The 23,472-nt window shown below is 45.2% G+C and overlaps 3 protein-coding genes across 3 annotated transcripts; 2 read left to right on the top strand and 1 right to left on the bottom strand.

Annotated features, from left to right (window-relative positions):
• Positions 1-533: 533 nt before the first annotated feature.
• On the top strand, positions 534-6,352 carry LOC147991446 (histone H3.2-like). The gene is made up of 2 exons (XM_087522974.1): positions 534-835; positions 3,734-6,352. Exons 1-2 carry the CDS (start codon positions 609-611, stop codon positions 3,909-3,911), a joined length of 405 nt encoding a protein of 134 aa, XP_087379100.1. The 5' UTR covers positions 534-608; the 3' UTR covers positions 3,912-6,352.
• Positions 6,353-7,186: 834 nt separating this feature from the next.
• Positions 7,187-10,586, top strand: LOC125531089 (nucleolar-like protein). The gene is made up of 3 exons (XM_048695496.2): positions 7,187-7,640; positions 10,131-10,252; positions 10,352-10,586. Exons 1-3 carry the CDS (start codon positions 7,289-7,291, stop codon positions 10,460-10,462), a joined length of 585 nt encoding a protein of 194 aa, XP_048551453.2. The 5' UTR covers positions 7,187-7,288; the 3' UTR covers positions 10,463-10,586.
• A 5,403-nt stretch (positions 10,587-15,989) lies between these two features.
• LOC125531088 (histone H3.2) lies at positions 15,990-16,659 on the bottom strand. Its single transcript, XM_048695495.2, has one exon. It carries the CDS (start codon positions 16,575-16,577, stop codon positions 16,167-16,169), a length of 411 nt encoding a protein of 136 aa, XP_048551452.2. The 5' UTR covers positions 16,578-16,659; the 3' UTR covers positions 15,990-16,166.
• Positions 16,660-23,472: the final 6,813 nt, after the last annotated feature.

The following is a 23,472-nucleotide window of genomic DNA, read 5'->3' as shown; positions in this document are numbered from 1 at the left end:
GACATGCCTGATGAACAAATAAAACAACGACGGCTGCTAAATGTGCCTGTACTTTTAAGACGACAAGGGCACGGCCTTGGTGTTTGCCTCGTCTCCTCGGCGATATAACCTGGCATGCATGTCTTCCTCTTCTTCAGTATACAGAAGTGAGCCAGTGAGGTGACTCGTTCTGATTTTTTTTGGGAGCATAGGAACACTGAGTCTGGATCCCAGGCAGGCACGACGCTTTTTTTTTCTTGAGAAAAAGGCACGACGGCTGGTCCGGTCCTGGCATCACGCCACTCGTCTGAACTGAAGAGAGAGGCCAACGCAGCCCAAGCCCAAAGCAATCAGAGTCGAGTAACACCCACGCCACGGATCGCTCCCCACGATCCGCGTGCCTCTCCCGAAACCAGATCCTCACCATCCACGCCTCGCAGATCCAACGCTCGAAACTCCCCTCTCCTCCCCTCCCGAAACACAGAGCGCGGAAAATTCCCCAAGCTCGCGCCCACCCGCCGTCTCCCCTCCTTAAAACGGCCCCCGAATCCCTCCTTGTTCCTCATTCCACTCCCAAATCTCCCGAGCAATCCTCTCTCCGCGCCCACGTAGCAAACCCTCCACTCCCAATGGCCCGCACGAAGCAGACGGCGAGGAAGTCCACCGGCGGCAAGGCGGCGCGGAAGCAGCTGGCGACCAAGGCAGCGCGCAAGTCCGCCCCGGCCACCGGCGGCGTGAAGAAGCCGCACCGCTTCCGCCCCGGCACCGTCGCGCTCCGGGAGATCCGCAAGTACCAGAAGAGCACCGAGCTGCTCATCCGCAAGCTGCCCTTCCAGCGCCTGGTGCGGGAGATCGCGCAGGACTTCAAGACCGATCTCCGCTTCCAGAGCTCCGCCGTCTCCGGAGTCAATTGCACAGAACTACCACATTTGTGCCTAGGTTTGCGGAAAACCATCAACTCGTTAATCTGTTGCAAAAAACACCGTCGTTGCAAAAAGCACTGGTCGGGTGATTTGGGCCGTTTAATCACTTTCTTACAAGTGGGCCCAGATTGTAAGGAGCTTAGATGGCAAAACGTTGACATACACACCCCTAAAATAAATAAATAAATGCAATCAACTCCCTAATATGCACAACAACCAGCCCAGAGCAATTTTGACCGGGTCTTCTCTGCCTCAAAGCGCAGCTGCGGCGCCCCCGGCCATGCCATTTGGTAGGGTGCTCTGCTTGCCGTCTGTTGGGATTCTTCTCCTCCAGCACATCCTTGGCACTCGCGGCTTGGGGTCGCGGCCGCCATTCTTTCTGGTGCTCGCCGGCGAGAGCATGCCGGTGGACCTCCATAGCGAACGCCGTGCGGCGGCGCACGGGCCGGCGCTGCTCCTCTACTTCGTCTCTCGCCAGGTGATCCACATCGCCGATCCGTCTGCCGCCGAGGAGTGCCTGTGAAGGAAATATGCCCTAGAGGCAATAATAAAGTAATTATTTATTTCCTTATATCATGATAAAAGTTTATTATTCATGCTAGAATTGTATTAACCGGAAACATAATATATGTGTGAATACATAGACAAACAGAGTGTCACTAGTATGCTTCTACTTGACTAGCTCGTTAATCAAAGATGGTTATGTTTCCTAACCATGAACAAAGAGTTGTTATTTGATTAACGAGGTCACATCATTAGTTGAATGATCTGATTGACATGACCCATTCCATTAGCTTAGCACCCGATCGTTTAGTATGTTGCTATTGCTTTCTTCATGACTTATACATGTTCCTATGACTATGAGATTATGCAACTCCCGTTTGCCAAAGGAACACTTTGGGTGCTACCAAACGTCACAACGTAACTGGGTGATTATAAAGGAGCATTACAGGTGTCTCCAAAGGTAGATGTTGGGTTGGCGTATTTCGAGATTAGGATTTGTCACTCCGATTGTCGGAGAGGTATCTCTGGGCCCTCTCGGTAATGCACATCACTTAAGCCTTGCAAGCATTGCAACTAGATGAGTTAGTTGCGGGATGATGTATTACAGAACGAGTAAAGAGACTTGCCGGTAACGAGATTGAACTAGGTATTGGAATACCGACGATCGAATCTCGGGCAAGTAACATACCGATGACAAAGGGAACAACGTATGTTGTTATGCGGTCTGACCGATAAAGATCTTCGTAGAATATGTAGGAGCCAATATGGGCATCCAGGTCCCGCTATTGGTTATTGACCGAAGACGTGTCTCGGTCATGTCTACATTGTTCTCGAACCCGTAGGGTCCGCACGCTTAAGGTTACGATGACAGTTATATTATGAGTTTATGCATTTTGATGTACCGAAGGTTGTTTGGAGTCCCGGATGTGATCACGGACATGACGAGGAGTCTCGAAATGGTCGAGACATAAAGATTGATATATTGGAAGCCTATGTTTGGATATCGAAAGTGTTCCGGGTGAAATCGGGATTTTACCGGAGTACCGGGAAGGTTACCGGACCCCCCCGGGAGTTAAATGGGCCATGATGGGCCTTAGTGGAAAAGAGAAGAGGCAGCCCTACATGGGCTGTGCGCCTCCCCCTTCCCCTAGTCCTATTAGGACTAGGAGAGGTGGCCGGCCCCCTCTCTCTCTTTTCCCCCTCCGCGAATCCTATTCCAACTAGGATTGGGGAGGGGGGAATCCTACTCCCAGAGGGAGTAGGACTCTCCTGGCGCGCCTCCTATGGCCGGCCAGCCTCCCCCCCTCTAGTCCTTTATATACTGAGGCAGAGGCACCCTAGAACACACAAGTTGATCCACGTGATCTATTCCTTAGCCGTGTGCGGTGCCCCCTGCCACCATAGTCCTCGATAATACTGTAGCGGAGTTTAGGCGAAGCCCTGCTGCTGTAGTACATCAAGATCGTCACCACGCCGTCGTGCTGACGGAACTCTTCCCCGACGCTTTGCTGGATCGTAGTCCGGGGATCGTCATCGAGCTGAACGTGTGCTCGAACTCGGAGGTGCCGTAGTTTCGGTGCTTGATCGGTTGGATCGTGAAGACGTACGACTACTTCCTCTACGTTGTGTCATCGCTTCCGCAGTCGGTCTGCGTGGGTACGTAGACAACACTCCCCTCTTGTTGCTATGCATCACATGATCTTGCGTGTGCGTAGGAATTTTTTTGAAATTACTACGAAACCCAACAGCCTGACGGCCCACGACATCGTTTCCCTCAACCGGCCTGAGCTCCCCTCCGCACGCCACCTCCCCAATGACTCTCCACGGGCCTCCTCCTCCGCTTCGCGGCCGTCCACGTGGACGAGCTCCGCCTCCGACGCCTCTCCACTGAAGCTGCCAGTGCTCGGTGTGCTGGACATCGGCGGCGCCAAGCGGTGGCCAGTGCGGCTTCCGAGAAGGGCGGTGGCGTAGCGAGTCATCGACGAGCACCGCGCCTCCTTCGACGAACATGACGGGATGAGCGGCGGCAGGAAGATGGCCGGCGACCTGCTGGACATGCAGGCGGTAGAGGCCAGCCGTGACCACGCCGCCGGCGACGCAGAACTCATACACGCGCGGGGGGAGGGGTCTGATTGCTTTTGTTTTTTAGATCTAGGGGTGTGTGTGTAATTTTTCCGCTAAGTCAATTCCTTACAATCTGGGCCCACTTGTAAGAAAGTGATTAAACGGCCCAAATCACCCGATCAGTGCTTTTTGCAACGACTTAAGTGATTTTGCGGTATTTTTTTGCAACGGATTAACGAGTTGGTGGTTTTCCGCAAACCTAGCCACAAATGTGGTGATTTTGTGCAATTGACTCCCGTCTCCGCGCTGCAGGAGGCCGCCGAGGCCTACCTCGTCGGGCTCTTCGAGGACACCAACCTCTGCGCCATCCACGCCAAGCGCGTCACCATCATGCCCAAGGACATCCAGCTCGCCCGCCGCATCCGTGGCGAGAGGGCCTAAGACTGCTTCCTAGAATCCTAGTGTCTGATATGGTCTTGAGGTGTAGAGATGCGTTAGTTTCTTATTAGCCCGTGTCTGTGGTAGTAAGGTTCCTTGACGGTTGTGTTATGATGTGATGTATGTGATGGTACCATCTTGTTATCATCATCAGTGAGAAGTTAGCAATCTCCCGCAAAAAAAGAAGAGAAGTTAGCAATCTGATTTTAAACATGCCTACTTGTTTGTCTGATCTAAGTAAACGTTTTGGTTTACCGACAGATTTACCCTCAACTTTTGGGAGCATTTGCTGGTAAACGTGCCACTGAATCTGATGAACTTGAGGTTCATATGCCCCAGTTCAGTTCAATCTGCCCATGCTCACCTTGTATAATTCGAGTCCAGCTGCCTAATGCCCTTGCTCTCTCAATTCCATTTTTTCACTTTTGATGGTTACTCTCAATTCTTGCATGGAAAGGAACATATTGGATTGGATTGTGTGCTTTCAAATGTTCTGTCCATTTATTGCTGGAGAGGTTGTCCCATAAACAAGTGTAAGGATCTGTACTCAATTTGGTGTGCATCCATGGAAGCTATGAAATTCTGGCTGTTCTAAGTGTACTAACTGGTTTTGCAGTATCATGTTCAAAGTACAATAGTGTTTGTGGGTTTTGGACTCCAAATGGAATGGGAAATATCTGCACTCTGTTGAAGGATTAATAAACTTTGTGGCTTGACACTAGTTTAAATATAATTTTGAATATGAGATAGCTGTAATCAGTGTACTTGTGTCTTGTAATAGGCATTTGTTAGTAGTAGCACATAAAAAAATCAACTATAGCATCTTATATAGACTGAATTATTTCAAGTAATTGTTACTCTTCTCCACCAAATTGTGTCCAACCTTCAGCTTGGGTTGTTTGTTGTCTCGGGTTAGCTGCATCACTTTCTCAGCTCTTATCAGCTTCCTTGTTGCATGCATATTCTCCATGTCCCATCCACCAGGCCATTAGTATTATAAATTCTCTAGTATCCATCACAGCATCACTCAAGCGTGAAGAAGTCTTAATTCTCTAGTAATATTTTTACAATGGTAGAATGCAGTGAGTGATGGCAAATGGAGACGTTTGTATCAGGGAGTTTGTTGCCAAGAGCTCCATACTGACTACTATCAGGTTCGAGGAGACTCGTCATCGTAGTCACTGTTATATGTAATCACTATAATAACAGTGGCATTTTAGTCCCTCAAATTGCTCGCATCCAGTTCGTCAAACAAAATTTGCAGGGACTCTAGTGCATAACCATTTTTTCCATTATGTCTTACTGCAATGTATTCAGTTTACTTACAAAATTTATATATCTCAGCTCATTACAACTGAACCAAATATAAATATATCAGCATTAGATTCCCAAGACTGAAAAAAAACAAATGATCTATCAGACGCAGAACATTCTCTTACCTATTTAGAAAACACTAAACTAATTGCTATTTGCTCAAGTTTAAACTTTCAGGTATGGTTTAGTCAACGTGCAATTATATTTTGTACTTCGACAGTTCTCCGAGTTGTTCATGCCATGATCCTGTTGATTGCAGCAGGGTATTTCAGATCAGAAGTACACTATTTTTCTTCTGTTTTAGAGGAAAAACGGATGAAGTATGTTTATGTTTCTAATAACTTTAACATTCTGGAGTGCAGGATCTTTGAGGAGCCCTCTGCTCAGCAAGGTTGAGTTGCTGGTTAATTTTTTTGTCAAAGTATGTTAGACAGACGCCATTCAGAGATTAAGCAACATCTGTCTGCTTCACCCACCTTATGAACAAACTGGTCCGCATTTGATAAGTGACCTGTCGAGTTTACGGGGCTTTGCTTCTTGTAGTTGGCTTGCCATGACACTCAACAGAACACACTTTTTAAGGACATGTGTAGCTGTAAATTCCTCATTTATGGGAGTAATCTTACTGCACGAATATAGATACAGTAGATAATTTAGACCCTTCATTCCTTTATTTACAGCTTTAGGTATTATTCAGACAATACAGTATTGCCTGCAGTCCTCTGTTTATATTTTAAGTGTTAGGCAGATGGTCAAGTTGTAGCCTGCAATATTGTGTATCTTTAAATGTTGGAGGAAATGGCTAGATTGAAGTCATGCCCGGTTTCACGCATCGAATTGTTTGCCATATGGATCGCCATGATGATCTAATAGCACGGCGAAGTGAGTTCTTATCCAACCGACGAATGTGGAGGGTGGAGCCAGAGCTTCATGGAGTGGAAACTTGACCATTCTCTTTTTTTTTCGAACCAGGCATGACCCCTTTCCATTGCAAATGAATGAAAATACAAAGTTCCAAGAACATGACAGGGGGTGGGAAAGAGGCACAACGAGTTCGAGCACTGCCAGGAAACCCACCGCGTTCGCCCGACATCGAAACGAACGCCATGGGGCGAAAACCTGACAGCACCATAGTTCATCAGACACACCAAACACTAAAGTCTATTACAGCCAAAAGCCAACACAGGCTAAATCGCAGCATCATAGAGCCAGAGTCACCAGCAGCACTTGAAGACGAAGTTGCATTTTCATTCTCCTTCTATTGGTCTCCTCGCAGCATCACACATCTTCATCAAACTCACTGTGCTCGACCTGACCATCTCCGCCCCGCTGCACAACTCCTTGACTCCTTCTCCTTGTTACGACTTGACCATCCTCTTTCACACCAAATTGTCAAAATAAAGTATGCGAGAGACCTAATCTTAGTAGTTATTGCGAAGGATGTAACAATCTCATATACTGAAGATTTTGGCATAGATGCTTCACCCTTTCGTATTTTTTTTACTACTAAATTGTCTGTCCCTTCTCAGGGCACCACTTTCGAAACAGTTAAAGGTTTTATTTGTTGCATGTCAAGTCACATTCAGATTCATATGATATGTTGTCTTACCTGTTTACTCTTGGTGACTTGCTCTGTGATAGTACATCTTAAATTTCTCGTCGAATGTATCGCCATCAGCAAGACGTCTCTAGCTGGAAGTTATGCCAGTGCAGAGAGGAAATAGTACTTGCTAATGATGGACATTCAGAGACCACACTGGAAGCCGGATAGTCCCAGTGAGCTGCTCGATGTCCAAACGAAAAAAAAGGTACTCGGTAGAGGGCATTGAAATAAAATCCGCTTTCTTGAAGGTAACACGTATAATATGTTCCCGTGTTTAAAGGGCGCCCACGCCACCCCGCCGATGCAAAGGCCAGCAAGTGAGTTAACGGGCCTATTTTGCTTTTCTCCCGAAGGCCCATAAAAGAACTTTCTTCCTCGTCGGGTCGCCCCTCTCTCTCCGCTGCCCTCTCACAAAAACCCTAGCTAGCTAACCCCTCCTCCCGAAACCGTAGTAGCAGCGCCGATGGGAGGGTCGCGGCGCAAGTTCAAGCGAACCCGCACCAAGGTGCGCGTGGGGTTGCCGCGCAAGAAGCCGCGCGAGTTCAAGCCGGCCTTCGACCTGCCCGAGGCGCTCGCCGCCGCCGCCGCCGCAGAGGCCGGCGGCCACGTGCCGAGCTGGGACGCGGAGGGCAGCGTCGTGAAGAACTACTCCGCTTTCGGGGTCGTCGCCAACCCCAACCTGCTCGGCGCCCACTCCCGCGGCACGCGAGGCCTCGTCCAGAGCGCCTCGCTGCAGGCGCCCGACGTCGACGCCTTGCGGGCCCCCGTCGACGAGTTCGGCCCCGTCGACACCGGCAGTGACCTCGAGTGCGACGGTCAGTCTCCCGTCCCTTCTCCCCGTCTGATAAACTTGGACCGGCTCACGAGCTGGTGAATTTATGTTTTATGCCCAGTTTCTTCAGGACATGTCGCTAATTTGGTTATACTGACGGGAATCTTAGGTGCCGTATTAATTAGTTTTGGTGAATGTGCGAATTTGGTGGATCAATTGGCATGGCATAATGCGATTTGTCAATCACATGTGTTGATTTAGCTCTTATTTTTTGTTGTTCATTTATGTTTGGGCATATGCAGATGGTTTGCCTCTAGACGTGATTTCCTTTGTGCTGTGAGTAATCCGTTGAGCTGCCAGAGCAATGAAATGAACAGTGTGTAAACCAAGTCCGTCCAACACATTTCTCATCCAAGTTTTAGGTTCGCTGGTTTGCTTGGAGATGTTTGTGTAAAATCTTTCTTTTACCCTTGGTATAACTTGGAGTTTCTCATCGAAGTTGTAGGTTCGATGGTTTGCTTGGAGATGTTTGTGTTCAATCTTTCTTTTACTCCTGACATAACTTGGAGTTTTGATAAATATTAATTTGTTCTCCAACAGTATGCTTCCAACGGAATGTTTTTTTCTTTTGCTGAAATAGCAGTAAAGGTCATGGTAGTAGCTGTTTTATGGACAAAAGAGAAGTTCACCTGGCTTTTGACTTACATAATTTGTGATATGTTATCAGTCATGTTGTTGGATCAAGAATTGATACTATGGTTAGCATACTATCTATCAAATTTTCAAAAGAAGAAATTACTACTTTGTGAAGACACAATATATTCAAATATAATTTGAATTGGAACTGCTTTCAACAGCTCCTAGATTTGGGTTTCTGTTTCAATTTCTTATTCATAGTATATTCTGAGCTTTATGCTTAAGTGTTGGTGTCATTTGAGGAAATTTATATAGAAAGATGCAAGGTATTACGGCAGTAAACAGTTTGCTGTGGCTGGCAATACAAACACTGCTTCTAAAGTTCAGGAAGCAGCGGAAGCTCAGTAGCTGCAGTAGTTGGTTTCTGATTCAACTTAGTACTGGGGTATGTGAGGAAGAACAGAGTTGTAGTCAACAAGTTAGAAGTCATATGCTCCTACAGTATAAACTAAGTGATCTTGGATCACATCCTTCCGGCTCAGAAAATATTTTTACTTCTTCCTAAAAAAACAGAACATTTACACATGAAGATGGCTGAACAATTATATTCTGATTTCAGGTTCCATGCTTGTTTTTTGAATTCTAGCCTGTGCAGAAGTATGCAACTAATTGAGAGTTTCAAAAGATACATTTTTGGGCTCCTCAGTCTTGTATGTTTTATGCAGACCACTGATCAATACATTTTCTCAAGAAAGTATGCTGATACATAATTCATTCTAATATCTACATCCCAGATTTATTTCTGGGATTATTTAGTTTTGTAGGCCCTTTTTTGAATTTTTGAAAATTCAGAGGGCACATGTGCTCTGATGCAAGAAATCTTTCTCCTAGTTAGTTAACTGCAAAAAGAGAAGAGGCCTTTTGAGTAAGCAATAATACTACTGTTTCCTCATCTTGGTTTTCTCATCCATCCTCGCTACTCAAAGCATGCATCATCTTGCGCCACTGTCTTCTCAGAACATCCCATACACTCGGTAGCTTACTGTCGCATAGAGTGTAACAATTGGCATGATGGCAAGTTCTCCAAAAGATTAACATGATTTTGAAAGAAAAACCATTGCCCAATGGTAACAGCAGGATAAGTCCCATCAATCAAGAAACAAAAAACACTCAACTGGTGCTCCATTTTTTTATAAAAAATTATGGTTCCCTTAGATGTTCCAAAGCCACAGAATACTAAAAATCCAAGTCACAATTGTGTTTGTTTTCAAAAATTGAGTACGCTGTGAAAGACAAGGCCTGTCAAGTTTTTTTCCTGGTGAGATGGTTTGTTAATATCCAAGCCCCAGCAAGTATTGATATTAGTGTATACTTAAGACCAATTGAAATGCACTGCTTTTAGCATGCTCTCTGAAGGCTATGAAATGCTTATTTTGAATGTTCTATTTGACAATAAGTCTTTACATATTTAAAAGAAGTTCTCTTTCTTTTCTGCCGCCAATATCAAAAGATAATGTCCTAAGAAGCTATGAAATGTACCTAGCAATGTTCTGTCATGGCAATAGCTTTGTTATGACAGCAAGACATTATGTTATCAACTCAATGGATTAATACAGTGAGTTCTTGCTTGGCTAGCAGGACATTTTGTTTGTTACTCAATGGATATAATTTTTTGTGTTCTTTGTTTAGCACCTGAGGTAAATTTATTTATTGTCATAGTATAGTAATTAAAATGTTACTGTTATATTTCTTTGAGTTGTTTCATCGCATAAGAGGGCATATGTTACGGTGCATATATTTGTATTTCAGTTTACAAACAGTATTACGTATATTGTAGACAGTAAGAGTGATGATGTACTTGTGTACGATCTCATAGAATTTATTCTATGCAATGTAGATCTAAAATCTGCACTTGGGAAGAAAAGGAGGGATGGCAAATCTGCACCTTTGGAGCCACTGACTAAAATTCAACTACTATGTATTGGCAGATTAATAGAGAAGTATGGTGACAACTACAAGGTATAACACAATTTTCGAATATGTTATTTTGTCGAGCATATGTTTAACAAATATGTAGATTCTGAAAACGTAGACTAAAGAGAAGCACCGTGTTTGCAGGCCATGTTCATGGATACCAAACTGAACTCAATGCAGCACTCAGTGGGTACATTAAAAAAGCTCTGTGAAAGATACCATGTTGGTGGCAAGACCATCCTCTATCCAATGTAGCGTCGTATGAATCTAGATTTCACTTTCTGCCTGTACCCTATTTCTCCCACTAAATGGGACATGCAAATTTTGCCTGTGAACGATGTAACTTTGATGGCTACAATATAAGAATGTTTTTGTTTTATGTTGGAAGTTCCAACTCATTATAATTGTGCTGGGACAACAACCTGCCCCTTCATATTCTCTTGCGCAAGAGTTACAGGTTAGAGATAATATGATATACCAGTGGCAACTCTTGAGATACTCGATGGCATTACAAAAGTAAAAAAGAATGCTAGTGAAAGCTCTATATGTATACTGATAATCAGTATTCACACTATTCAGTTCATCCATAATTCACAAGTAGCATTTGGTTATATACCTTCGTCTAGGTAAGCAATAACCATGCAACACCAAGTTCACACATGCTTCTCATTCCTTTTTGAATAGTTTGGATTGCTTACCACATGTGTCATGCTTCCCATCCCTTTCTAATTTTCTACCATCTAATGCACATCATTTGTTTTGTTCTCTCTCAGCAGGAGTGCATGACACAACAGATTTAGTCTAAAAAAGATGAGTATACATCTACAAATACACATCAACATAGCAAGAGCAAATAATCAGCGATTCAACCGTATATAAAAGTAACTATTATCATCAGCCTATATGATCTAATAAGGCGAGGGATTGTAACCATGTTAGGCAGATTGTGCAATACAAAAAAATAATGGCTATAGTTAGGGCATCTCCAAAGCGGACCCTCAAATCGCTCACAACTGTCCGGACTGCACGGTCCGGACCACGAAAACCATCCAACACCTGTATCGGTCCGTCGAGTGGCCTGGACGTACTTTTTCGGCAAACACGAGACAAAGTGGGGAGGGGGGGGGGGGGGGGGGGCTTTGCGGGAGTCCGACTAGGCCATCACCTCCAACGGTACACCCGGGCTCCATGCCGCTTCTCCTTGTCCGGCTCGTCCGACGAGGAGGACTACACGCATGAGAAGGCGATGATGTAGGCGGTGCTTGCAGACGCGAAGCGTGCGGAGGAGCATGCTCTCAATTTCAAGGGATCGATCAAGGGTCATCGAGTGCTCAATAACAACCGGCGCACGACCATTTGATGGTCATGGACCGACTACTTTGCCCCTGATGCCCACTTCGCGGACAATTTTCGCCGGCGATTTCGTATGCGCGAAATGTCTTCGACCAGCATTACCATAGTGTCCGATCCTTTGATGACTACATCTTGAAAAAGGATGTTGTGGGAAGGATTGGGTTCTCTGGTTATCAGAAATGCACGATCGCACTGTAGATGCTTTCCTATGGCACAATTGCTGATTCATGGGATGAGTATCTACGAATGTCCGAGAGCACATGCGAAAATGATATGGTCAGGTTTGCAATTGTCGTGATCGAGGTGTTTGGACCTTAGTATCTAAGAGAACCAACTGTGGCAGATACTAAGAGGCTATTGGCAATCTTGAAAGCAAGAGGGTGGCAAGGTTTGCTCGGATCACTTGACTGTATACATTGAAAATAGAAGAACTGTCCAAAAGCTTTGCAAGGGCAATATCACGGTCATGAAATGGTTTGGAGCAACATCAGTAAGATCACACTGTCAGCGGGGGGCACATTGAACTGAGCTGGAGCATATGGAAATCAGGTTCGTCAGATACAGTGGCACCAACTAATTCCAGCAAACGAAGTGCTAAAAATTGACATAGCCGAGATCACTGAAGCTGAAAGAGAAGCAGTTTTGAAAACCTTTTCAGCGAGAAATCTAACCATTGGGATAATCCAAACCGTTTGCTGAAATCGTAAAAACAAGCAGTGATGTTTAAGATCAGATTGGTAACTTCCCATTGATGATGATCACAAGATGGTAACATTAATCAGATGCTGCATCACAGCCCAAACGAGGAATCTTACTACCACGGACCACAGGCTAATAAGAAGAAACTAGCACATCTCTACACCTTCAGGTCAGAAACTAGGAAGCAGGAAGCAACCTAGGATGCCCTCTCACCACGGATGGCACAAAGGTGTGTCCCTGATGAGGCCGACGAGGTAGGCCTCGGCGCCCTACTGCAGCACGGAGACGGCGGAGCTCTGAATAATGCGGTTTTCACAGCAAAGTTGCATTAAAGGGAACAGAAACAGATAACCTTGGAGCAATAAGAAATGCAACGGCGGCAGTTGAGCTGATGTTTGCTAGATACTCCAGTTGCATTAAGAGATAGAGAACATTTCCGAAACAAATAACCTTGGAGCAATAAGAAACGCAACGGCAGCAGTTGAGCTGATGTTTAGTTACTCCAGTAGCCATCGCTCTTCAGGCATACATAATGCAACAGCTGCTGTATACTACTAGTCATCAATCATTAATCCCCAACAAGTGCTTGCAAAAAAAGGGGGGAAATGGCACCACTTAATACTTTTACAGTTCTGCAGTATTACATAAGGTTTCCTTTTTGGTTCTGAAATGATACAAATATATGGGTTTGGAAGGACTGTTGTATCACTGTAATTTTTCTTGCATCCCATTGATCACTTGATCAACAACATTTTGTCGCTCTCCTCTGCTCAATCAATGAAACGCCAGCAATTTGCTGGGTCTTTTAAAAAAAGGACTGTTGTATGGATGGCTGATTTGAACGGCTATTAGTTTAGTCAACACATGATATCTGGACGCACCATACTGTCATTTATCAAGCGATTGTTCAGATGTATCTAAAAAATAGAGACTTTCTTCTGATGAGAATGAGGATTATCAAAGACAAGTTTCACAATTGAATATGCCAATTATACTACAGTTTATAGTCAGAAAAATAGAGCCATAGTCTTATTTTTACTTGTTCAGGAGAGGAAAAATGGTGTCTTCCAAAGATTGAATGACATAAGCATACAAAACTAGCAGGCCTTGCTTTGACAAGTTGCCAGGCGACTCATAGCTTTGCTAAATTACTACTCCTAGCACAAACTCTGCAAGCCGAAAGATGATCTCAGTAGAAATGCAACAACCAAGTAATATCAACAGAAAGAAATGAATACTGAACTTTTGATAATTTCAACAAATGCAATGGTTCAGAATAACAAGACAATGTAGAAAATTAAGACAGTGTAGATAATTTCAACAAAAAAAAAAAGAATAACAAGACATAGTGTGGGGCTCTATGTCAGGAACCAGACGTACAGTGTAGAAAACAAGCAGACAGATTTCATAAACTTTCATTGTTGCAGTACCTAGCAAACATCAGGGGGTTAAGCCTACTAATCATGAGGTGGAACAAACTGAACACTGAAGGAGCAAAGGGACATTTCGTGGGGCTTTAGGCATATACGTTCACAGAAAATTCGATCAAGGATATGGATAACACTCAAACTGTTGGTAGATATTTCAAGTTTACAAACAAAGAAAGGCATCACGAAGCAAAAAATTAAGATCAGATAACAAGAGGGTAACATCAGGCATACACTAGAACACAACACAGCCATGATAGCACGAACGAGGAATCTTCCTACCACGATAAAAGATCACTCCACCACGCAACACACGCTAAGACGAATCTAACATTTCTACACTTCCAGATCAGACGCTACGAAGCAGTCTTAGGCCCTATCGCCACGGATGCGGCGGGCGAGCTGGATGTCCTTGGGCATGATGGTGACACGCTTGGCGTGGATGGCGCAGAGGTTGTTGTCCTCGAAGAGCCTAACACTTAAAATATAAACGGAGGACTGCAGACAATACTACTATATTTTCTGGTAATACCTAAAGATGTAAATAGATGAACGAAGGGTTTAAATCATCTACTGTATCTATTTTTGTGCAGTAAGATTACTCCCATCAATGAGGAATTTACAGCTACACGTGTCCTTAAAAAGTGTGTTCTGTTGAGTATCATGGCAAGCCAACTACAAGAAGCAAAGCCTCGTAAACTCGACAGGTCACTTATCAAATGCCGACCAGTTTCTTCATAAGGGGGGTAGTGAAGCCGTCATGTGTTGCTTAATCTCTGAATGGCATCTGTCTCACGTATTTTGACAAAAAATTAGCCAGCAACTCACCCTTGCTGAGCAGAGGGCTCTGGAAAGAGGCTGCACTCGAGAATGTCAAAGTTAGAAATATTAGCATACTTCGCCTGTTTTCCATCTAAAAGAGAAGATAAATAGTGTAATTCTGATCTGAAATACTCTGCTGCAACCGACAGGATCACGGCATGCACAACTTGGAGAATTGTCGAAATACAAAATGTAATTGCGCGTTGACTAAACCATACCTGAAAGTTTAAACCAGAGTAAATAGCAATTAGCTTGGTGTCATCTTAATAGGTAGAAAATGTTCAGCATCTGATAGATCATTTAGTTTTTTCAATATTGGGCATCTAATGCTGATATGTTTATATTTGGTTCAGTTGTATGAGCTGAGATATATAAACTTTGTAGATAAACTGAATACATTGCAGTAAGACATAGTGGAAGAAATGGTTATGCACTAGAGTTCCCTGCAAACTTTGTTCGCCTAAACCCAAGCAATTTGAGGGAGGAAACTGTCACTGTTATAATAGTGATTATATATAACTGGGAATATGATGACGAGTCTCCTCAAACCTGATAGTAGTCGGTATGGAGCTCTTGTCAACAAACTCCATGATGCAAACGTCTTCATTTGCCATCAAGTCCTCACTGCATTCTACCATTATCAAAATATTACTAGAGAATTAAGACTTCTTCACGCTTGAGTGATGCTGTGATGGATACTAGAGAATTTATCATACTAATGGCCTGGTGGATGAACAAGGAAGCTGATAAGAAAACATTGCTAAGTGATGCAGCTAACCTGAGACAACAAACAACCCAAGCTGAAGACTGGACACAATTTGGTGCAGAAGAGTAACAAATACTGGAAATAATTCAGTCTATATAAGATGCTATAGTTGATTTTTTTTATGTGCTACTACTACCAAATGCCTATTACAAGACACAATTACACTGATTACAGCTATCTCAGATTCAAAATTATATTTAAACTACAGTGTCGAGTCACAAAGTTTACTAATTCTTCAACAGAGTGCAGATATTTACCATTCCATTTGGAGTCCAAAACCCACAAACACAGGAGTAAATAAAACATCACATGATACTGCAAAAGCGGTTACACTTAGAACCGCCAGAATTTCATAGCTTCCATGGATTTTTTCGACAAAGAGCTTCCATGGATACACACCAAAAAGAGTACAGATCCCTACACTTGTTTATGGGACAACCTCCGGCAACAAATAGCTAAAGAGGCAGTTATCCAATCCACTATGTTCCTTTCCACACAACAATTGAGAGTAAAGATTAGAAGGGAAAAAAAGGAATTGACAGAGCAAGGACATTAGGAAACAGGACTCGAATTATACAAGGTGAGCAGTTTCAGATTGAACTGAACTGGGGCATATGAGCGTCATGTTCATCAAATTCAGTGGCACCTTTAGCAGCAAATGCTGCCAAAACGTTGAGGGCTAAATCCATCGATAAACCAGACGAACAAGCAGGCATGTTGAAATCAGATTGCTAACTTCTCATTGATGATGATAACAAGATGGTACCATCACATACACCACACCATAACGCAACCATGAAGGAACCTTACTACCACAGACACGGGCTGATAAGAAACTAACACATCTCTACACCTCGAGAACAGATCAGACACTAGGATTCTAGGAAGCATACTAGGCCCTCTCGCCACGGATGCGGCGGGCGAGCTGGATGTCCTTGGGCATGATGGTGACGCGCTTGGCGTGGATGGCGCAGAGGTTGGTGTCCTCGAAGAGCCCGACGAGGTAGGCCTCGGCAGCCTCCTGCAGCGCGGAGACGGCGGAGCTCTGGAAGCGGAGGTCGGTCTTGAAGTCCTGCGCGATCTCCCGCACCAGGCGCTGGAAGGGCAGCTTGCGGATGAGCAGCTCGGTGCTCTTCTGGTACTTGCGGATCTCCCGGAGCGCGACGGTGCCGGGGCGGAAGCGGTGCGGCTTCTTCACGCCGCCGGTGGCCGGGGCGGACTTGCGAGCCGCCTTGGTGGCCAGCTGCTTGCGCGGCGCCTTGCCGCCGGTGGACTTCCTCGCCGTCTGCTTCGTGCGGGCCATCGGGAGTGGCGGGCTTGCTGCGTGGGCGCGGAGAGAGGATTGCTCGGGAGATTTGGGGAGTGGAATGAGGAACAAGGGAAGGATTCGGGGCTCCTTTTAACGAGAGGGGGCGGCCGGTGGGCGCGAGTCCGGGGAATTTTCCGCTCTTTCGGCGCTCTGTGTTTCGGGAGAGGCGAGTTTCGAGCGTTGGATCTGCGAGCCATGGATGGTGAGGATTTGGTTTCGGCTGAGGCACGCGGATCGTGGGCAGCGATCCGTGGCGTGGGTGTTCCTCGATTCTGATTGGTTGGTTGCAGCTGCGTGCTCGGGCTGCCGCAACTGTGGGCTCTGGGCTGCGTCGGCCTCTCTTCAAAAGTTCAGACGAGTGGCATGATCCAGATGGGCCAAAATTGCAGCCTGTAACCAGCGTATTTCTTCCCGTTCCGGTTTTTACGCCAGGACCAGACCACCCGTCGTGGCTACAAAAAAATAAAATCAGAACGAGTCACCTCAGTCGCTCACTTCTGTATACTGATGTGATGCACTGGCGCAGATTATACATATTGCGCACAAGCACCAAGAAGAAAACAAATGTATGCCAGAACATATCACCAAGAACAGGCAAGCACCAAGGCCATGCTCTTGCCCTCTTAAATAAAAGTACTCCAGACTGCTAGAACAGGCAAACACCAACGGCTGCTAGAAGTTTCAATTCCTTCAGTTAAGTACACACATTTCACATTCCATTTGAAATCCAAACTCTACAAACAAGAGTCAATATTACTGGTCCATGATACTGGCACGCCAAGTCAGCAACTACAACCAGCAGACCGCTCCTATAGTAGATTCACCAACGATGCATAAAAATGAGAGTCCAGATCACCACTTTGAACAGTAACCAGCTTCTAGCAAGAAATGGACAGTGACTAGCCGAACTTGACAATTTAAAGAGGCTTGCTTCGGTAACAACCCTGATCTGCCTTCTGTCCTCGTCGTCGAAGTAGTGGTCATCCGCATTCCGCACCGTGATCTGGCCTCCGTGCACAACATCAACGTCATCGCCATCCGGAATCACGCAGCGGCCTCCGTCCTCGTCGTCGTCCGCAATCACATCGGAGTCCACATACCTCACGGCTTAGTCGCGCAACATCGACACCCGCCACCCCCTAGGTTTGTCATGTAAACCTCGCATCAAAACGATTTAGTTGCTGCAAATAATAATTTGGAACGATATTGTTGTTGTTTAACTATTCATCGGCATGACCCCAGTACATCTAGTTTGATTTTGAACTGAGATATGATTTTTTTTAATGTTGTGCAATGATGGAGGAAGAAACTGGATATACGGATGCACTCCTCTACACGGATGATGAGTATGGTAGCGATAATGTCAATCGTACCCATAAGGATTGCAATAACGAAGATGATTATAGTAGCGACAACGAACCATGGTCGTCATACGATAATTTACCTGAGAAGGACTTTCAATAGAATGAGGATGATGCTTGCAGTGAAAACATAAGTGACGTGCACATTGATTTTGCCTAACAAACAACCACATGGCTACTTACACGTGTATGTTGTGTTTTTATCTGCAGGAAGATGTTGATGTCCAGAATGAGGAAAATGTTTTTCAAGAATCTTTCGCCGATAACTTGAGCCAGGTTTGTTCCAACATTTTGTACGTCACATGATCATATGAAGTAAATGATGACAACTTACATGTGCTTATGTGTAATTTTGTAGGATGATCTGGATGGTCGTAGTGGTGATGATGGCCATGACGATGACGGTGAAGTTGACATGGATGAAATGCAGCAACAGGCACCACAGACACATTGGAAGGTCGTGTCTATGACTTTTGGATCACAATGGGAGGCATATGCATTCTATAATAAGCACGCCAGAGAGCGCGGATTCAGCATTAGGAAGGAGAAGGTTTCGGTGAACTTTTTCTCAAATTCGATGAACTTTTTTAAAAATTGGTGATTTTTTGAAGTTTGTGAACTCTTTTCTCAAATTCGATAAACTTTTTTTCAAAATCAATGAACTTTTCAAATTTGATGAGTATTTTTTAATTCGTGAACTATTTTGTAGTATGTGATTTTTTTTCAAAATTTGAAAACATATCTTCATTTTTCGGATTTTTTAATCTTTTTCTTATATTTTCAAAGTTCAACGATTGACTGGTCAACCACGATCGAGCGAACGAGGCGATATGCACGGCGACTGAAACGAACGAGGCAAGGCGAGCATACGAGACGAGCAGGCTGACCCATTTGGCGGGCGCATGGGCGCCAAAACCAGCAACCAGCGCTTTATCGCCGGTTAGGAGGTCCCGTTCCAAAGTTTTTTCCCCTCTCGTTAGTGTCTGTTTCTCCCGTAGGCGATCCAGCCGCCGTCGAGTTATGTTTCTTTCCCTTCCCCGGTCCCTCTGCCGCTTTGATTCGGGCCATCTGAGGGGTGATCTTGGCATCACTTTTGGGCCTTGATCGATCCCCTGGAGCCGAGGGGCGTTAGGGTTCCTGCAGCACCCGGTTTTTGTAGATGTCGGGTAAGGGTTCAAGTAAGACTGCAGATGGATCGTCGGCAACAGATACAACCGGACCGGATTCCGCGGCGGATCTGGAAAGGATGATGGCAGAGCTGGGGCTTCGAGAGGAGGATCTGGATGATGTTCTGTATGATGATCAAGAAGCACCACCTGAGACAACAAGATGGATAGCAGTTGTTAGCCCACCACCTAAGAGAGATCCGAGGAGGCCAAGGATAAATCAGGAAGGCAAGGAAGGAGACAATACTCCAGCAAAAAAATCATTGGTGGGCTCCTAAGGGGACACCCCTCGGGCCCAATGAGTGCGCTCTGCTAGAACTGTCGAGACGCGGGCAAAGCCTCGACAGTCCGTGAACTTCGTGATTTCACGAGGAAATTTTCCCCTACCCTCTTATGTGTTGTAGAAACTCAGATAGTTGGCTCTAGGGCATAAGCACTAGCAGACACTCTTGGATATGATCATGGTTTTGTTGTAGACAGTCAAGGGAGAAGCAGTGGTATTGGTATTTTCTGGAAGAATGAAACAAAGGTGGAAATTCTTGGTGATTCAGTCTGTCACATTGACTGCTCGGTGATGGAGGAGGGACATGATCCATGGAGAGCTACAGTGGTATATGGGGAAGCTCAAACACACTTGAGGCATCAAATGTGGGATACGTTAAAAATATCAACACTTTAAGCAATCTTCCATGGCTCTGCTTTGGCGGTTTCAATGAAGTTTTACGCCCGGAAGAGCACGACGAGGTTGGTGAAGGAAATATGCCCTAGAGGTAATAATAAAGTTGTTATTTATATTTCCTTATATCATGATAACTATTTATTATTCATGCTAGAATTGTATTAACCGGAAACTTAGTACATGTGTGGATACATAGACAAACAGAGTGTCCCTAGTATGCCTCTACTAGACTAGCTCGTTAATTAAAGATGGTTAAGTTTCCTGACCATAGACATGTGTTGTCATTTGATGAATGGGATCACATCATTAGAGAATGATGTGATGGACAAGACCCATCCGTTAGCTTAGCATACATGATTGTTTAGTTTTATTGCTATTGCTTTCTTCATGACCTATACATGTTCCTCTGACTATGAGATTATGCAACTCCCGAATACCGGAGGAACACCTTGTGTGCTATCAAATGTCACAACGTAGTTGGGTGATTATAAAGATGCTCTATAGGTGTCTCCGATGGTGTTTGTTGAGTTGGCATAGATCGAGATTAGGATTTGTCACTCTGTGTTTCGGAGAGGTATCTCTGGGCCCTCTCGGTAATGCTCATCACTATAAGCCTTGCAAGCAATGTGACTAATGAGTTAGTTGCGGGATGATGCATTACGGAACGAGTAAAGAGACTTGCCGGTAACGATATTGAACTAGGTATGATGATACCAACGATCGAATCTCGGGCAAGTAACATACCGATGACAAAGGGAGCAACATATGTTGTTATGCGGTTTGATCGATAAAGATCTTCGTAGAATATGTAGGAGCCAATATGAGCATCCAGGTTCCACTATTGGTTATTAACCCGAGATGCGTCTCGGTCATGTATACATAGTTCTCGAACCCGCAGGGTCCGCACGCTTAACGTTCGATGGCGATTTGTATTATGAGTTACGTTATTTGATGACCGAAGATTGTTCGGATTCCCGGATGAGATCACGGACATGACGAGGAGTCTCAAAAATGGTCGATACATGAAGATTGATATATTGGACGATGTTATTCGGACACAGGATGAGTTCCGAGAGGTACTGGATAATTATGGGAGTGCCGGAGGGTTATCGAAACCTCCCGGGGGAACTAATGGGCCTTGATGGGCCTAGTGGGAAGAGAGGAAGGTCCACAAGGGGCTGGCCGCCCCCCTTGGGTCCGAATTGGACTAGGGTAAGGGGGCGGCGTCCCCCTTTCCTTCCCTCCCCCTCTTCCTTCCTTCTTTCCCCTTTCCTCTAGGTGGAATCCTACTAGGACTCCCTCCTCCTGGCGTGCCCCACAGGGCCGGCCGGCCTCCCCTCTCCTCCTTTATATATGGGGGCAGGGGGCACCCTAGAACAGACAAGTTTCTCTTAACCATGTGCGGTGCCCCCCTCCACAGTTACACACCTCGGTCATATCGTCGTAGTGCTTAGGCGAAGCCCTGCGCCGGTAACTTCATCATCACCGTCACCACGCCGTTGTGCTGACGGAACTCTCCATCATCCTCAACTGGATCAAGAGATCAAGGGACGTCATCGAGCTGAATGTGTGCTGAATGCGGAGGTGCCGTACGTTCGGTACTTGGATCGGTTGGATCACGAAGACGTTCGACTACATCAACCGCGTTACTAAACGCTTCCGCTTACGATCTATGAGGGTATGTGGACACACTCTCCCCACTCGTTGCTATGCTTCTCCTAGATAGATCTTGCGTGATCATAGGGAATTTTTTGAAATACTACGTTCACCAAAAGTGGCATCCGAGCCAGGTCTATGCGTAGATGTTATATGCACGAGTAGAACACAATGAGTTGTGGGCGATAATAGTCATACTGTTTACCAGCAACGTCTTACTTTGATTCAGCGGTATTGTTGGATTAAGCGCCCCAGTCCGACATTACATGACCGCGTTCATGAGACTGGTTCTACAGACGTTCTTCGCACACAGGTGGCTAGCGGGTGTCTGTTTCTCCAACTTTAGTTGAATCGAGTTTGACTACGCACGGTCCTTATTGAAGGTTAAAACAACACACTTGACGAAAATTCATTGTGGTTTTGATGCGTAGGTAAGAACGGTTCTTGCTAGAAGCCCGTAGCAGCCACGTAAAACTTGCAACAACAAAGTAGAGGACGTCTAACTTGTTTTTGTAGGGCTTGTTGTGATGTGATATGGTCAAGACGTGATGATATATAAATTATTGTATGAGATGATCATGTTTTGTAAAAGTTATCGGCAACTGGAAGGAGCCATATGGTTGTCGCTTTATTGTATGAAATGCAATTGCTATGTAATTGCTTTACTTTATCACTAAGCGGTAGCGATAGTCGTAGAAGCAATAGTTGGCGAGACGACAACGATGCTACGATGAAGATCAAGGTGTCAAGCTGGTGACGATGGTGATCATGACGGTGCTTTGGAGATGGAGAACAAAGGCACAAGATGATGATGGCCATATCATATCACTTATTTTGATTGCATGTGATGTTTATCTTTTATGCATCTTATTTTGCTTAGTACAACGGTAGCATTATAAGATGATCTCTCACTAAATTTCAAGGTATAAGTGTTCTCCTTGAGTATGCATCGTTTCTATAGTTCGTCGTGCCGAGACACCACGTGATGATCAGGTGTGATAAGCTCTACGTTCACATACAACGAGTACAAGCCAAGTTTGTACACGCAGAATACTCGGGTTAAACTTGACGAGCCTAGCATATGCAGATATGGCCTCGGAACACTGAGACCGAAAGTTCGAGCGTGAATCATATAGTAGATATGGTCAACATAGTGATGTTCTCCATTGAAAACTACTCCATCTCACGTGATGATCGGACATGGTTTAGTTGATATGGATCACGTGATCACTTAGATGACTATATAGATGTCTATCTAAGTGGGAGTTCTTAAGTAATATGATTAACTGAACTTTAATTTATCATGAACTTAGTACCTGATAGTATTTTGCATGTCTATGTTGTCGTAGATCAATTGCCCGTGCTATCGTTCCCTTGAGTTTTAATGCGTTCCTAGAGAAAGCTAAGTTGAAAGATGATGGTAGCAACTACACAAACTGGGTCCATAACTTGAGGATTATCCTCATTGCTGCACAGAAAAATTACGTCCTGGAAGCACCGCTAGGTGCAAGACCCGCTGCAGGAGCAACTCCAGACGTTATGAACGTCTGGCAGAGCAAAGCTGATGACTACTCGATAGTTCAGTGTGCCATGCTTTACAGCTTAGAACCAGGACTTCAACGACGTTTTGAACGTCATGGAGCATATGAGATGTTCCAGGAGTTGAAGTTAATATTTCAAGAAAATGCCCGGATTGAGAGATATGAAGTCTCCAATAAGTTCTGTCGGCGTTCTGGGAATGGGGGTCCCCATACTTGCCTGCCTCCGGCCCGCAGCGTGGCTCCACCGACGGCCCTGTACGACCCATCTTCACCAGCAAACATTCAAGACCCTCGCGAGGGGCCAAGCCTCGCAAGGTGGACGATGCAAGGCCTCCTCAGGGGCGGCCTCACTAGGCTGGCTCACGAGGGGCGAAGAGATCAAGGTGAGGGGCACCTCACGAGGTTCCTATGACGCAAGCCATAACGACTAGAGCCAGGCGGGCGCCAGCGTGCGCAATGTCCTCGTTTTCTCTTTGGTGCTAAAGG

Source organism: Triticum urartu, chromosome 1A (assembly GCF_056163025.1).
Source record: "Triticum urartu cultivar PI428250 chromosome 1A, HENAU_Tu73, whole genome shotgun sequence".
Classification (NCBI taxonomy): domain Eukaryota; kingdom Viridiplantae; phylum Streptophyta; class Magnoliopsida; order Poales; family Poaceae; genus Triticum; species Triticum urartu.
The sequence above is the reverse complement of the archived record's forward strand: the minus strand, read 5'-3'. Positions and strand labels throughout refer to the sequence as shown.

Excerpts from the sequence above, each read along its gene's own strand:
- LOC147991446 (XM_087522974.1), top strand. The coding sequence starts at position 609 with ATGGCCCGCACGAAGCAGACGGCGAGGAAGTCCACCGGCGGCAAGGCG. Across the intron at positions 836-3,733 it reads CGCCTGGTGCGGGAGATCGC|CCACAAATGTGGTGATTTTG; the intron begins GCAGGACTTCAA and ends CCGCAAACCTAG.
- LOC125531089 (XM_048695496.2), top strand. The coding sequence starts at position 7,289 with ATGGGAGGGTCGCGGCGCAAGTTCAAGCGAACCCGCACCAAGGTGCGC. Across the intron at positions 7,641-10,130 it reads CAGTGACCTCGAGTGCGACG|ATCTAAAATCTGCACTTGGG; the intron begins GTCAGTCTCCCG and ends TATGCAATGTAG. Across the intron at positions 10,253-10,351 it reads AGTATGGTGACAACTACAAG|GCCATGTTCATGGATACCAA; the intron begins GTATAACACAAT and ends CCGTGTTTGCAG.
- LOC125531088 (XM_048695495.2), bottom strand. The coding sequence starts at position 16,577 with ATGGCCCGCACGAAGCAGACGGCGAGGAAGTCCACCGGCGGCAAGGCG.